The 16,490-nt window shown below is 38.2% G+C and overlaps 1 protein-coding gene across 20 annotated transcripts in view; it reads left to right on the top strand.

Annotated features, from left to right (window-relative positions):
- Window positions 1-16,490, top strand: part of LOC111683929 — a 231,783-nt gene that overhangs the window by 174,751 nt on the left and 40,542 nt on the right. For 10 of the 20 annotated variants that reach the window (XM_046950590.1, XM_046950586.1, XM_046950573.1 and 7 more), the window contains 21 exons: window positions 657-872; window positions 976-1,053; window positions 1,488-2,705; window positions 3,942-4,163; window positions 4,303-4,485; window positions 4,889-5,380; window positions 5,452-7,905; window positions 7,969-8,286; window positions 8,352-8,657; window positions 8,735-9,052; window positions 9,411-10,052; window positions 10,121-10,453; window positions 10,533-10,859; window positions 11,148-11,459; window positions 11,711-12,034; window positions 12,144-12,467; window positions 12,538-13,164; window positions 13,240-13,575; window positions 13,648-13,956; window positions 14,404-14,730; window positions 14,887-16,482. In XM_046950590.1, coding sequence (XP_046806546.1) covers window positions 657-872; window positions 976-1,053; window positions 1,488-2,705; window positions 3,942-4,163; window positions 4,303-4,485; window positions 4,889-5,380; window positions 5,452-7,905; window positions 7,969-8,286; window positions 8,352-8,657; window positions 8,735-9,052; window positions 9,411-10,052; window positions 10,121-10,453; window positions 10,533-10,859; window positions 11,148-11,459; window positions 11,711-12,034; window positions 12,144-12,467; window positions 12,538-13,164; window positions 13,240-13,575; window positions 13,648-13,956; window positions 14,404-14,730; window positions 14,887-16,482 — 11,262 coding nt within the window. The remainder of the gene's footprint in view (window positions 1-656; window positions 873-975; window positions 1,054-1,487; window positions 2,706-3,941; window positions 4,164-4,302; window positions 4,486-4,888; window positions 5,381-5,451; window positions 7,906-7,968; window positions 8,287-8,351; window positions 8,658-8,734; window positions 9,053-9,410; window positions 10,053-10,120; window positions 10,454-10,532; window positions 10,860-11,147; window positions 11,460-11,710; window positions 12,035-12,143; window positions 12,468-12,537; window positions 13,165-13,239; window positions 13,576-13,647; window positions 13,957-14,403; window positions 14,731-14,886; window positions 16,483-16,490) is intronic. The other 10 variants (XM_046950593.1, XM_046950600.1, XM_046950608.1 and 7 more) reach the window with 4 other exon arrangements.

Genomic DNA, 16,490 nt, shown 5'->3' with positions numbered 1-16,490 from the left:
TATTGTTTTATATTTCTACTACTCTTCGTTACTTTCATACTTGATAAAAAGCTCTTAGAGAAATGTTTGCTTTCTCCACAAAATGTTGCATGTAAACATTTGTTTGTTAAAAGATTTGCAAAAGCAAAAAAAAAAAAGAAATTTTCTTTAACTAGTTTGCGAAAATAGTGTAAATAATGTAAAAATTATGTATATATTATGGTAAAAGGTTTATTAAAATTAATTATATAATACTAACACTGGTTGTGGCAAGCTTTTTATATAGAGTTTTTAGCTTTGTAATTATAACAACGCAGCATGTGTATATGTTGTATGGCTTTTAAATTAAACCAAAGTAGACATTTTTTTAAATTAAATGTTTAATAATTTTTAACTCAAAATCATATAACAACTAATAATTTCAAAAAAAAAAATAATTTTAGACTATTAAATACCAAAGAACATTTGTTTAGAAAAAAAATAATACAAAAAAAGTTTTCATTTTAGTTAAAATTCAATAAACTGAAACAATCAAACTGAAAACTCTTCTATAAATTATATACAAAACTTTATTTTACCCATTAAGAGAATGATCTATATGTTCATGTGTTTGTTAAGCAAAATATTATAATATTTATTGTTTTATTTTAATTTTTCAACTTAATAAAACGCAACAGAAATTGGTTGTGCTTCCAACAAGGAATGTCCTGCTCAAAAAGCTTGTATTAATGCTGTCTGCACAGATCCTTGCTCATTGGCCAACCATTGCGGTCCACAGCAAGAGTGCAAGGTTATTGAACATCAACCGGTTTGCTCACGAGTATGTGAATGTCAACGTAGAAAAGATTGTCCAGCAGGTTTTGAATGTGACGGCTGTCAATGTCACCAAGAAGGTAAGGGTGATCTAGAGATTTTAAGCTTTAAGCAATAATTTTTAATTTTATTTTTTAAACTATTAATATTTTGTTTTTTTCTTTTTAATTATTTTGTTTTTAGGTATAGGCCGCACACCAGTCTGTGAGCATTGTGCTCCTGGTTATCGCTGTGAACCTACGACTGGTGCCTGCATACGAGGTAAGTGTGAATTTTGAAAAATTTTCCATTTCAATTAAATCATAACAAAACATATTTGGCTTTTTTAATAAAATTTACTAATATAATTCTATTTTTAAACATTTAATAAAAATTAAACAATTATTAAAACTTTTTAACAATTTTGCATAAATTTTTTTCTTGTAAATTTAAAACATTTGGAAATTTAACACTTAAAAAAATCATTCATATTCACATTATACTAATCATTTAATTATATATAAAAAAACTAAACAATTTGTAAATATTCAAATTTTGTATATATGTTTCTTTCATAATGACCTTTCCAATCCCCCACAAAATAAAATAAACTATAACCAAATCGAAAAAATCACCAACAACACCAACTGTGTAAATATAAATTAACGTATGACCCCGCCCCCTAAAACAACATATACCACTTTCAAAACTAAAAGATACAAAAACTACCATAAACACCACTACCACTACTACTACTCCAATTCAAACAACAACATCAAAACCTAATATAGTTACCGATAAGGATATAACAACGGTAACAACAACCACTACCATTATCACAACCTCCTCTACGTCGAATACAACCGGACGACCGATCGCATCTACACCGAAACCAAAAACTACAAAGAAAGAAGATGAAGCTGAAGTAACAACAACGGTAACAACGGAAGTAGAGAAAACTACAACTTCTAAAGTCAGTACTACCACTACAGCACCAGATGTTACAACTGTTACCGAATCTATAGAGAGCACTACTCCTGGTAAAATGGGCTTAACCAAACATTATCGTGATGGTGAAAATGATATAACAGATGCTACTACCACTACTACACCGTCAACAAAGGTTTCCTCAACTACTCCTGCTACAGGAGAAGATGTGAAGGGTCCCTTTGATTATAGAACTACACCCAAAATGAAGACCACACGCATAGATACTTCGAATGAATTGGATGAATTTAATATAACCACACTTTTGACTACAACACCAAAATACGACAGCACTACTTTCCCCGTTATGATGGTAACAGATGATACTGAAGCTAAAGACAATCTTACCACACCTCCCACTATGGTAACCGAAAAGTCTACTATGTTCCCAGTGCTAACACCTGAATCCACCACACCTACGCAAGAACCGGTAACAATGGCTGGTACTACAGTTTCCAACTCGCCCGAGATAATAGAACCCCTTACTACTACCACTACTAAAGAAACACTAACACCCGATATAACCACATATAGACCAGCCATTATCGTTGAAGGACCCTCTACCATGCAACCACAAGTAGTAGAAGACTTAACCACTACCATGTTTCCAGTCCTAACGGGTATGGTTACCGAAATGTCTGAAATTCCAGGCACTACAACAACACTCAGTTCCGTTGATATGGTAGTTGAAACAACGACTTCAACATCGCCCTCACAAATAGATAATAAAACTAAAACCGGTGTCTTGGGCACCACTACCACAAAATCAATAATTACTACTACTACTATCCCTAGTATAAGTACTACCACTCCAAGCACATTGATCACAGTTATTAACACTACTTGTACAGTTCATACTAATTGTGCCCCCAATCAATTATGTATTCTGGGCCAGTGTCGTTTTAAGTGTCGTGGTGATGGAACCAATGAAAACAATTGTGTAAAAGGTATAATTTTATTTATGAAAAATAATTAATAACAAAAAATTTTAAGTAGATAAATTTTAGGTTTTGAGGAATATAGCTAAACGATAGATACATATGTATGTAAATATTAGAACAAGTCCATTTTAATAGCACAATTCTTGTAGGATCAAAATTCTTTCAAAATAACAGGCTTCGTAATTAAAAAATTACAATAAACAATACTTGGAATTGTATTGTAATTAGCGACCATTGGGTTTACATCAACTATATAGTAGGTTGGATAACCTTCAGGCAAACATCGAAAATTAATAGCCCTGTACTATAGATTTGTTTTCGAGATATCATGTTTTAAAATTTAAAAACACCAATTCTTGTCCATTTTAGAGATGTTCATGCAAAATATGAAAATAGTTTTCCAAGTATTCAGATTTTTTTTATTAAATTCATATTAAATGAGTCACGCTTCCTATTGCTAGTCCAGCCAATATATTTTTATGTTTCCCATACATTGTTTCAAGATTATAGCTATAAAAGTTTCCCAGATATACAAATTTTTGTAGTTATTTTTTTTTTTCTTCAAAAGTCGTCATAGTACTTCTTGCAAAATTTGAGGGTTCTGGCTCTAATAGTTTTCCAAATATACGATTTTTCCTATTAAAGATATATGGTAGGTGCCACGCCCCACACTGCTAGTTCACCCAATTTTTTATTTAAATGTTTGCATGGATGTTAAAGTCGGTCGTGTAAAATTTGAGGATTCTAAATCGGATAGTTTCTCAGATATACGCCCCCTATTACTTATCCGCCCATTTTTGTCTTATATATTCAAATTGAACTAAGATGACTCCGAACTAATTTTAGGATCCTAGGTGTTACATTTTTCATAGAACGGTCGTTTTGTCCTACAAGACTAGGATTAATCCGCATGATATTGTGCCACATATGTATATATCAAATATATTCAATATCGATTCCAATTTAATGTTTAATACTTTGTACATAAAATTCGTTTAAAAATTGTAAATATTATTTCAAAAAATAAAAACCACATTTTTCCCTTAGACCAATCATAGTCCACAAGACATTATTAATAACATGTACATATAAAACAACATTAGTTTTAAATATTTGAAAGTATTTATTTAATTTAATTATTTACATTTTTAACCATTTTTTAATACAATAATATTTTAAACTTTTTTTCTAACCAACAAATAATGAAATCACCTACTTCATCAACTAAAAAAAAACATGTAGAATCACCAGGTTCACCTAAAAATCCCGAACCCTGTCAGTCGAATAATGATTGTTTTGAGAGTGAAGCATGCTACATGGGTCTGTGTCAAGATCCCTGTGAATTTGCTAATGTTTGTGCTCCTACAGCCAAATGTGTAGCGAAAATGCATCGACCCATATGTTCATGTCCAACTGGACATGAAGGTAATCCTACCGTCAAATGTATGCCAACCGACAAATCAAGTAAGAATACTAAAACGAAACTAAAATGATCATAAATTAATATTATAACAAAAAACATTTAACTTAACAATATAAAAATTATTGTAAAATATTTTCCTAACAAATTTTTTAAATACTTTTTATTTTCCCCTCTCTTTAGTGGAATGTACTCATGATAGCGATTGCTCTATAACGGAAGCTTGCATTAATCGTCGTTGCCAACATCCATGTGATGCTCACAATCCCTGTGCTCAAAATGCTGTATGTATTAATACCAACCATGCTGCCGATTGTAGTTGCAACGATGGCTATGAAGGCAACGGTTATGTGGGTTGCCAACCAGGTATGTAATTTTAAATAATTAATAATATTCTTTGCTCTAGAATTATTTTGCACTAGTTTATATAAACAATTTCTAATTTATAAATATCTTAACTTTTTCTTATCATCTAAAATCAAACAAAATATAAAAATACAACACTGTAAAAAAAAACAACTTTACCACAACAACAACAAAAAAACGCACGTGTAAAAAATATCAACTCTGTACACTGTTTTATTAAAACAAAATACCGTTAAATTTCAAAACAAAAATCCCCTGTCCATAAAATATAAACACTTTGCTAAAAACCAACCAAAATATTGTATACATACACCATACAAACAAACAAATCAATCAATAAAATTTTGTGCCACTGCACCTACCAACCACCCATATCCATCATATAAAAAACATTCCAAAACAGCCTTCGTTCGCACACCGGTGTGTCAATATAATGAGGATTGTCCACCAAACAAATTGTGTGATCGTTTAAATCGTCGCTGCATCAATCCCTGCCAAGAAGATTCATGTGGCGAAAATGCTGAATGTATTCCAAGCAATCATGGCATCGACTGTAGATGTTTGCCCGGTTTTGTTGGTAATGCTTATGTGGAATGTACTGTTCTGCAAGGTTGCCGTTCCGATTCTGAGTGCGATTCTAGTCAAGCATGTATCAATGGAAAATGTTCTTCGCCTTGTAGCTGTGGAGCTTATGCCTTGTGTGATGTTGTTAATCATCGCGGTATTTGTAAATGTCCTCCCGGTTACACTGGTAATCCAGCTATCGCCTGTAGTCCACCTACAAATCCCTGCGATCCCAATCCTTGTGGCCTTAATGCCTTGTGTGAATTGGACAATGGTAATCCAATTTGTTATTGTCCTAAGGGTCTTACAGGAAATCCATTTAAGAATTGCAGTAAGTATTTAGTTGTTTATAAAAATGTTCGACTATTACCAGCTATTTTCCATAAACTTTCTTATTTTTAGTTCCTGAAGGAGATGAATGTACACCAAATCCATGTGGTCCCAACTCTGGCTGCCGCATGGTTTCTAACCAACCCATCTGCTTCTGTTTACCAGAATATGAAGGTCAACCACCAAGCGTTCCTTGCAAATTGCCCTCAAATCCTTGTGAACCTTCACCCTGTGGTCCCAATACACAGTGCACTATGCTCAGCAATGGTTTTTCGAAATGTACCTGCTTGCCTGGTTATGTCGAAAGTCCCAATACAATTAGAGGCTGTATAGAACCCATTAACCCCTGTGATCCTAATCCTTGCGGTGTGGGTGCAATTTGTGATTCAACACGCAATCCTGTTTGCTTCTGTCCAGACAATAAGGTCGGCAATCCATTCCGATTGTGTGAGGAGCGTTCAGTTTCCATAGAACTGTGTAAACCTGGTCCTTGTGGTCGAAATGCCGATTGTTATGTTGCTGGAAATCGTGAAGAATGTTATTGTAAACCAGGTTATGCCGGAGATCCATACCAGGGCTGTCGTGAACCACCAAGATCTGCCTGTGAACCAAATCCATGTGGTCCCAATGCAGAATGTGTGATAGCCGGAGATGGTCAAAGTGCTTGTGTATGTCCACATGGCTTATCGGGTGATCCTACATCGTTATTGGGTTGTCACGGCTATGAATGTCAAGTTGATGACGATTGTCCCTTAGACAAGGCCTGTATGGGCTTTAAGTGTCACGATCCTTGTCCTGGAGCTTGTGGTCATGGAGCCAGCTGTCGTGTCCAACAACATCATCCCGTATGTTCTTGTAATCCTGGACTTACCGGAAACCCTGGAATTTTCTGTACCGCTATGGATGTTCCTAAGAAACCTAAAAATCCATGTTTGCCCAGTCCTTGTGGTTTGAATAGTGAATGTAAGATTATGAATAATAGGGCTGTATGCTCATGTTTGCCTGATTATTTGGGTGATCCTCAATCTGGCTGCAGACCTGAGTGTGACATAAATTCAGATTGTGGTTCCAATCAAGCTTGTGTCAATCATAAATGTGTCGATCCATGTGCCGGTACTATTTGCGGTATTAATGCTTTGTGCTCTGTACAACAACATACTCCAGTATGTCGCTGTTTGGATGGATTTACAGGTGATGCTTTCCGCCAGTGTATTGCCATTGGTGTCTTACGTAACGTCTCTAGAGATCCTTGCGTTCCCTCACCTTGTGGTCCATCTGATGTCTGTTCAGTTTATGCCGACGGTGTGGCTTTATGTGATCCATGCTTTGGTACCGATTCTCAATATAATCCACGTTGCAGACCTGAGTGTGTTTCGAATTCAGATTGTCCATTTGATAAAGCTTGTTTAGGATCAAAATGTTTAGATCCTTGTCCCGGATCTTGTGGTCATAAGGCTTCGTGTCATGTCTACGAACACAATCCTATTTGTCAATGTCCTCCTGGTTTATACGGCAATCCCTACGAACAATGTGTAGTTCCTTTGGCAGATAAACCAGCGCCTTCACCAAGCTGTGCTAAATTACAATGCGGAGCAAATGCTGAGTGTAAAAAACAAAATGGACTATTGACTTGTGTTTGTCGACGTGGCTACTTTGGCAATCCACTCGTAGCCTGTAGACCAGAATGTGTTTTGAATTCAGATTGTCCTGCAGATCGAGCCTGTGTTAATTCTAAATGCGTTGATGTTTGCTCAGGAGTTTGCGGTATCAATGCTTTGTGTAAAGTGGTTAATCATGGCCCTGTCTGTGTTTGCCCCGATGGATTTACTGGCGATGCATTTAAATCATGCTCCAGACAACAACAACCACCACCCAATCAATACTTACCCATACCCAGAAATCCCTGTGAACCTTCACCATGCGGCCCCAATTCGAGATGTCTCATTTCAGATGAAGGTTATGCCGTCTGTTCTTGTTTGCCGGGCTACAAGGGTTCACCATCAGTTTGTCAACCCGAATGTATAGTAAGTTCTGAATGTCCCCTGCAACAAGCTTGTATCAATCAACGGTGTGCTGATCCTTGTCCTGGTACCTGTGGTGCATCAGCCAGATGTAAAGTATTAAATCATAATCCAATTTGCTCTTGTGATGCCGGTTATGAAGGAGATCCATTCGTATCATGTGTACCAGTACAAGAATCGCCTAAAGAGGTAGAAAGCCGGCCTGGAAATCCATGTTTGCCATCACCTTGTGGACCCAATTCAATATGCCAAGTTAAGCAAGGTAGACCAGTGTGTTCTTGTGTAGCTAACTACATAGGAAGTCCACCATACTGCAGACCAGAATGTACTTTAAACAGCGAGTGTCCTTCGGATAAGGCTTGTATTAACGAAAAGTGTGAAAATCCATGCGCAAATACTTGCGGTCACAATGCCAAATGTAATGTAATTGCACATGCAGCATATTGCAGTTGTGATGATGGTTATGAGGGAGATGCCTTCGTAGGTTGTTCCAAAGTTGTACAAAGTAAGTAATACATGTAAAAAATATATATAACTTTTAGTAAATTATGTTTGTTGTCTTTATTAGAACCTCAAGATCATGTAGATCCTTGTTATGCCAATCCTTGTGCCGAAAATGCTGTCTGCACAGAACGCAATGGCATTGCAAGATGCACTTGCATTGAACCCTATATAGGCGATCCCTACTCCACCGGCTGTAGACCTGAATGTGTTTACAATGGTGAATGTCCCGCTCAATTGGCTTGTATTAAGCAACATTGTCGTGATCCTTGTGTAGGAACATGTGGCAACAATGCCGAATGTTCTGTTGTTAATCATGTACCAGTCTGCAGTTGTGCCCAAGGCTTCGTTGGTGATCCATTTACTGGCTGCAAGAAGGATATTCGTAAGTTGCTTATTATTTTATAAGGATTTAAGAATCGTTCTCATAGAATTTTTAACTCTTTACAGAAATTAAACCGGTTAGTCCTTGTGAACCTAATGTTTGTGGACCCTATAGTATTTGTCGCGTGGTTGATGGTCGTCCCACATGTTCTTGTCAAGTCAATTACTTCGGAGCTCCTCCCAACTGTCGTCCAGAATGTGTCGTTAGCTCTGAATGTAGCCAACATTTAGCATGTATCAATCAGAAATGCGCTGATCCTTGTGCCAATACCTGTGGTTTTAATGCTAAATGTCAAGTTGTAAATCACAATCCGATCTGTTCTTGTCCAGCCGACATGACTGGAGATCCTTTCGAACAATGTGTACCTAAACGTAAGTGCTTCAGAAATTTCATTTATTTTAGTTCCTATTTTTTATTTACAAAAAAAAAACATTGTTTCCAAATATAGCCACCGGACCTAGTCGTGATGTAAATGCTTGTATACCAAGCCCCTGTGGACCTAACTCTGAATGCCGTGAAGTGGAAAATAGAGCGGCTTGCTCTTGTCTTCCTGGCATGTTTGGTGCCCCACCAAATTGCCGTCCAGAATGTGTCATACATCAAGACTGTCCATCTAATAGAGCATGTATTGCTCAACGTTGTGAAGATCCTTGTGTGGGAGCTTGTGGTTTCAATGCGCTCTGTACATCACAGAATCATAGACCCATATGCTCTTGTATTGAAGGACACGAAGGTGATCCTTATGCTGGCTGCAGTATGCGTGCAAGTAAGTGCAATTTTTTACCTTTGCTATCCTTCTTTAAAATTTATAATATTTCAAACAGTTTTCCCCATACAGGGAAAATGATTTCCAAATGTTATTATGTTAAAATGTACAATCTTTTTACAGTTTTATTTTATTTTAAGTGTAAACTGGGTTATGGGGTATTTGTTTGTAAAACAAAACTCTTAAACTTTTTACATATGCATGTTATTTGTAAATTTATTTCTTATGTAGTTAATGTCTTTCTATGTTTGATATGTATATTTGCATTTATTTATATTTACATAGCTTATATTTATGTATTTGTATTGGTTTACTATATATTTTCTATACTATTTTTATGGTTGTGTTCATCATCTAGTTGTGGTACCAGATTTGCCTAGCGATCCTTGCTATCCCTCACCATGCGGTTCGAATGCTGTATGTAAAGAACGCAATGGTGCTGGTGCTTGCTCATGCTTGCCAAACTATTTCGGCGACCCTTACGTTAATTGTAGACCCGAATGTGTACAAAACTCTGATTGTCCGCGTACAAAATCGTGTATGAATATGAAATGTGTCGATCCGTGTGAGAATTTGTGTGGTTTCAATGCTGTTTGTAGAGTGACAAATCATCTGCCGGTTTGCTCTTGTCAATCGGGTTTCACTGGAAACCCAATGCGAATTTGTCATGAGAAACCATCAAACATGTATTTACCAATACCTAAAGATCCATGTCGACCATCACCTTGTGGTCTTTTTAGTACTTGTCGTGTTCAAGGAAATCGTCCAGTTTGTTCTTGTTTGCCCGACTATATGGGTCAGCCGCCTAATTGTAAACCAGAATGTATTATAAGCTCTGAATGTAGTTCGGACAAGGCTTGTATAAATCAACGCTGTCAAGATCCTTGTCCGGGTACATGTGGCCATAATGCCAGATGTAGGGTAACAAATCATTCACCCATTTGTACTTGTGCTCAGGGATATACAGGAGATCCTTTCCAACAATGTTTGCCCGAAAGAAGTAGGTTTTTGTTTTTTGTTTTTTTCACTAAGCAACATAGATTTAATTGAATTATTTTTAAAATGTAGAAGAACCAGTTATACCAAATGATCCCATACCGAAAAACCCCTGCATTCCTTCACCTTGTGGACCTAACTCTCAGTGCAGGGTGTCCGCTACTGGTGCAGTTTGCTCTTGTTTACGCAACTATATTGGACGACCACCAAACTGTCGTCCTGAATGTTCAATCAATTCCGAGTGTTCGTCTCAAATGGCTTGTGTAAATAATCGCTGTGTAGATCCTTGCATCGGTTCATGCGGTAATAACGCCTTGTGTCATGTTAGTAATCATGCTCCAGTATGCATGTGTCAATCTGGTTTCACAGGAGATCCCTTCTCGGGCTGTTATCTTTTAATACAAAGTAGGTTATGAGTTTTGTTACCGTCTTTAAGGCCATAAAGAAATTGCTAACTGAGTATGTTGTATTTATTCCGCCATAGTTCCCGACGAGCCTATACAACCCTGCTCTCCCAGTCCTTGTGGTTTGAATGCTTTGTGTGAAGAACGCAATAGTGCGGCTTCTTGCAAATGCATACCCGAGTACTTTGGCGATCCATACGTTGAATGTAGACCCGAGTGTATTTTGAATTCGGATTGTCCGAGATCGAAAGCTTGTGTCAATAATAAGTGTGTGGATCCCTGTCCGGGTGTGTGTGGCAATAATGCTGAATGTTTTGTGTTGAATCACCAACCTAATTGCGAATGTATGCTGGGCTTTACGGGAAATCCTAATTTTGGTTGCCATCTAATACCAGAAATTCCCAAACGTAAGCATGATAGAAAAGAAATATTCCCAACTAACTCAAGAAAAGAAGGGGTTTTACATAATACTAGCCGTCAATTTTTTTATTACTCCCATGCTAACCTCTAATCAAATTAATTTCCCTTAATTGAAATTGGATTATTAATCAAACCCCTAAAAACCCTTTCTTAATAATATATATAAAACACCCACTCAATTTCCAATTAATCACACACTCACACTCTGCTACTCACAAACGGTTTAAGCAAGTAATTAAAAAAAACCTAATTCCAATGTAAAACTTTGTGTTTAGATAATATTGTACCCAGCAATCCTTGTGTACCATCGCCCTGCGGTCTGTATAGCAACTGCAGGGAACAAAATGGCCATGCCGTATGCTCTTGCATTTCCAATTATATAGGAGCTCCTCCCAACTGTAGACCTGAGTGTATGAGTAGTTCTGACTGCTCTCAAGATCGATCATGCATAAACGAACGTTGCAAAGATCCATGTCCCGGAACTTGTGGCAATAACGCACTTTGTCGTGTGGTCAATCACAATCCCATCTGTTCATGCATGCCTGGCTTTACTGGTGATCCATTCTCACGCTGTATATATGAAGAAAGTAAGATCACAATTTCATCGTTTATCATTGTTCATTTCGTTCAGATGGTATTGCATCCACCATCTATTTCATCATGTCATTTATTTCGTCATTCATCCCAACAAAATATTTATTGTTCTTATTTTTATTTCTCTTTTTTTTCCTTTCTTTTCTTTGTAATACGCTTAAAATCATTTCCTGCATGCTTCTTATTATTATTCTTCTTCTGATATTGTGTATGTAAATATATAACTATGTGTATGTATATAAAGAACGACCAGTTATCAGGGATCCCATTAATCCCTGTGTACCATCACCTTGTGGACCCAATTCTCAATGTCGCGTTTCATCCTCTAATGATCAAGCAGTTTGCTCTTGCTTGCCCAATTATATAGGAAGATCTCCAAATTGCCGACCCGAGTGTACATCGAACTCGGAGTGTCGAGGCAATTTGGCTTGTATAAATCAGCGCTGTCAAGATCCTTGTCAGGGTTCTTGCGGTTCATTTACCACATGTATTGTAAATAATCATAAGCCAATATGTCGCTGTATTGAGGGTTATAGTGGTGATCCATTTTCAGAATGTAGTCCACAAAGTAAGATTAAGTATATAATTATAAACCTTTTTCCTTTTTTGCTTCAATTGCTGAATTTATGTATCTTTGTATTGGCCGCAATGTAATATTATAAAATTTCCTTGTTTAGTTATTGTACCACCCGAAAAGGCTGAACCTTGTAATCCTAGTCCCTGCGGTGCTAACGCCGTCTGCAAGGAAAGGAATGGCGTAGGTTCATGTACTTGTTTGCCAGAATACAATGGTGATCCCTATACTGAGTGTCGACCAGAATGTGTTCTTAATACGGACTGTGCTAAGAACCGCGCTTGTATAAACAACAAATGTAAAGATCCTTGCCCAGGAGTTTGTGGCGTGGATGCCGAATGTCATGTTATAAATCACTCACCCAGTTGCAGTTGCCCCTCTGGCTATACCGGAAATCCTTCACAATATTGTCGCAAAGAAATTAAACGTAATATAAAATCTTTTAATTAATTAGGGTGTTCATTGTTAGCTAAATGTTTCGCTTTTTGTTGGTTTAGAAATGGAAAATGTAAATCCTTGTCGCCCTTCACCTTGTGGTCCTTATAGTCAATGTCGCGAAGTAAATGGTCATGCGGTTTGTTCATGCATAACCAATTATATAGGCACACCTCCAACATGTCGACCAGAATGTTCGGTTAGTTCCGAATGTTCTCAGGATAGAGCCTGTTTGAATTTGCGTTGTGTAGATCCATGTCCAGGCACTTGTGGCAATGAGGCTATTTGTAAGGTTACCAATCACAATCCCATCTGTTCGTGTCCACCAGGCTACTCTGGAGATCCATTCATAAGATGTATGAAAATTGAGGAAAGACGGGTAGATGACAAACCTTCAAATCCTTGTTTACCCAGCCCATGTGGTCCAAATTCGCAATGTCGTGCTGTGGGTGAAACCCCCGTATGTTCTTGTTTGCCGAATTTTGTAGGACGTGCTCCTAACTGTAGACCGGAATGTACCATTAACTCGGAATGTCCATCTAATTTAGCATGTATTAACGAGAGATGCAAAGATCCTTGCCCAGGATCCTGTGGGTTTAATGCCTTCTGTAATGTAGTCAACCATTCCCCAGTTTGTACTTGTGAATCAGGCTTTTCTGGAGATCCATTCGCTGGTTGTAATCCAACACGTAAGAAATCTGTTAGGGTTTAGTTTTCAATGGGTTTTCCTAATAAGCTTTTTATTTTTTTCGAAATAAAATCAGCGGTTCCCGAAGAACGTCTTACGCCTTGTAATCCTACACCTTGTGGCACCAATGCCGAATGTAAAGAACGCAATGGTGCTGGTTCTTGCACATGCCTCGAAGGGTACTTCGGAGATCCTTACAGCGGTTGTCGTCCCGAATGTGTAGTTAATTCTGACTGTCCTCGTGATAAATCATGCGTTAATCAGAAATGTGCAGATCCCTGTCCCGGTGTCTGTGGTATTAACGCAGAATGTCGCGTGGGTAATCATGTACCCACCTGTCATTGTTTGCCCGGCTATACTGGTAATGCCCTCAGTTCTTGTCGCATTATTCCGGAACCAGAACAACCACCACGTATGTTTTGTTCGCTCATGTTTAAAGTCTTTGCAAATAGGTTTACTAACAATTCCTATATTTTTCCCCTAGTTGCTAAAGATGTTAATCCTTGTCAACCGTCGCCTTGTGGCCCCTATAGTCAGTGTCGCGAAGTAAATGGTCATGCTGTTTGCTCTTGCCAGACCAGTTTCATAGGTTCAGCACCTAACTGTCGTCCCGAATGTATAGTCAGTTCTGATTGTGCTCAAGATATGTCTTGTCAAAATCAAAAATGTGTAGATCCTTGTCCTGGCACTTGTGGTTTAGAAGCACGTTGTCAAGTTATCAATCACTACGCAGCATGTTCCTGTCCCCCTGGTTATACAGGAGACCCTTTCAATAGATGTTCTAGAATTAAAAGTAAGCATGTTTCTTTCTTTATTCCTCCTAACGAAGAGAATTGGAAAACGAAAGAAGCGTGTAAGAGAAAACCCGTAATGTTCGAAAGAAACTATATTCTTAGATTTCCTTTTGTTAACACTTTCCTTTTTCAATTCTCTCCTATGGTTAAGGATGGAAAGTTCTACAAAAAGTCTTTCATCCTTAGTCCATCTATTTGCATGAATTTTATATGTATATACAATTAATGTTATTCTATTTTTATGTATCCTCTTTTTATTTTATTGAATGTTTTTGATGTGTGTATCCTATCCAACTTTAATATTTCTACACCTACACTATCATCCAATTGTAAACATAATTTGTTGTTAAATGTAACCTGTAACCTATCCAACTCTACACTTCTACTACTACTACTCTACCAACTCTATGTAAACTCTATAACTCTATGTATGACTGTAAATGTAGTGGATAAACCTCCTGTATCAAAAACTGGTAACCCCTGTGTACCTTCTCCATGTGGACCCAACTCGAAATGCATCGATGTTGGTGATTCACCTGCATGCTCCTGTTTACCAAACTATCTGGGACGACCACCTAATTGTCGTCCCGAGTGCATGAGTAGCTCTGACTGTCCTGCCAATTTGGCCTGCATGAATCAAAAATGTTCGAATCCATGTGTGGGTACTTGCGGTGTACATACTTTGTGTACAGTTATTAAGCATAATCCCACATGTCAATGCGAACCTGGCTACACCGGAGATCCTTTCTCTGGTTGTAGTGCTGTACAACTAAGTATATATCTTTCCTTTTCTATTTAGTAGAAGTAAAGGATTTTTTGTTGCTCTTTATCAAAAATCAAATAGAAATTCAAAATCCTTTACTTCTTTCATTTGATTTGTTCTCTTCACCATTTCCATGGTATTAATTTATAATTTATAAAATTTTTAGTAACTACTACGGAACGACCACGCGATCCATGCAATCCTAGTCCTTGTGGCGCCAACGCTGTTTGCCGTGAACGTAATGGAGCCGGATCATGTGCTTGTTTACCTGAATACTTCGGCGATCCTTACAGCGGTTGTAGACCAGAATGTGTTCAAAACTCGGATTGTGATCGCTCGAAGGCTTGTCTGAATAACAAATGTATTGATCCTTGTCCAGGTGTTTGTGGAATTAATGCAGAGTGTCGTGTCCTAAATCATGCACCCAACTGTCAATGTTTCGAAGGTTATACCGGAGATCCACACCGTTCTTGCGCAGTTATTGAAATGATAACAATGGCTCCTTTGAACCCATGCCAACCATCACCTTGTGGACCTTACAGTCAGTGCCGCGAATCGAATGGTCATGCAGTTTGCTCGTGTCTGGATAACTACATTGGAGCTCCCCCATCGTGCCGTCCTGAATGCGTTGTCAGCTCAGAATGTCCTCAAAATCGAGCTTGTATTCAACAGAAGTGCGCCGATCCGTGTGCTGGAGCCTGCGGTTCACAGGCTAGATGCCAAGTTGTTAACCACAACCCCATTTGCACATGCCCAGCTGGTATGACTGGTGATCCATTTGCCGAATGTATTACTGCCAAGGAACAACCAAGAGACCCTGAGAATCCCTGCGTGCCGTCACCTTGCGGACCCAACTCCTTGTGTCGGGAAATCGGAGGACAAGCTGCCTGCTCATGTCAAACAAACTATGTGGGAAGACCTCCAAATTGCAGACCAGAATGTACAAACCACGATGAATGTCCTAACCATCTATCATGCCAAAATGAAAAATGTGTCGATCCTTGCCCAGGTTCTTGTGGATCAAATGCATTATGTAAGGTTGTACAACATAATGCTGTTTGCTCTTGTAATGATGGCTACGAAGGAGATCCAATATCCGGTTGTCAACTTATTCCACCGGTATTGCCAAAACAACCACATTCTTCACCATGTGAGCCATCACCTTGTGGTCCACAGGCCGAGTGTCGCGAACGTAATGGAGCCGGTGCCTGCTACTGTCATGAAGGCTACGAAGGTAATCCTTACGATGTTGAACGCGGTTGTCGTCGTGAATGTGAAGCCCATGATGACTGTTCACCTGCTCAAGCCTGCGTACGCTTCAAATGTGTAGATCCTTGTGATAACATATGCGGAGAATTCGCCATTTGTACGGTAGACAATCATGTACCAACATGTACTTGTCCTGCCGGTTATTCGGGAGATCCATTCTTCCAATGCAAACAAATTCCTGTAACACCAAGACCAATTGTCAATCCGTGTGTACCATCTCCATGTGGTCCAAACAGTATTTGCCGCAATATTAATGATCAAGCAGTGTGCTCATGTCAGTCAGGATTCATCAATCAACCTCCCAACTGTAGACCTGAATGTGTGGTTAGTTCTGAGTGTGCCACCGAAAAGGCCTGTGTGAACAACAAATGTGTAGATCCTTGTCAACATACATGTGGACAACTGGCTATTTGTACTGTCAAGAATCACAGCCCTATCTGCACTTGTCCAAGAGGAATGACTGGAGATCCATTTGTCAAGTGTTCAAGAATACGTAAGTTT

This window comes from Lucilia cuprina, chromosome 2 (genome assembly GCF_022045245.1).
Source record: "Lucilia cuprina isolate Lc7/37 chromosome 2, ASM2204524v1, whole genome shotgun sequence".
Taxonomy (NCBI): domain Eukaryota; kingdom Metazoa; phylum Arthropoda; class Insecta; order Diptera; family Calliphoridae; genus Lucilia; species Lucilia cuprina.
This window is presented reverse-complemented; position numbering and strand designations above follow the sequence as displayed.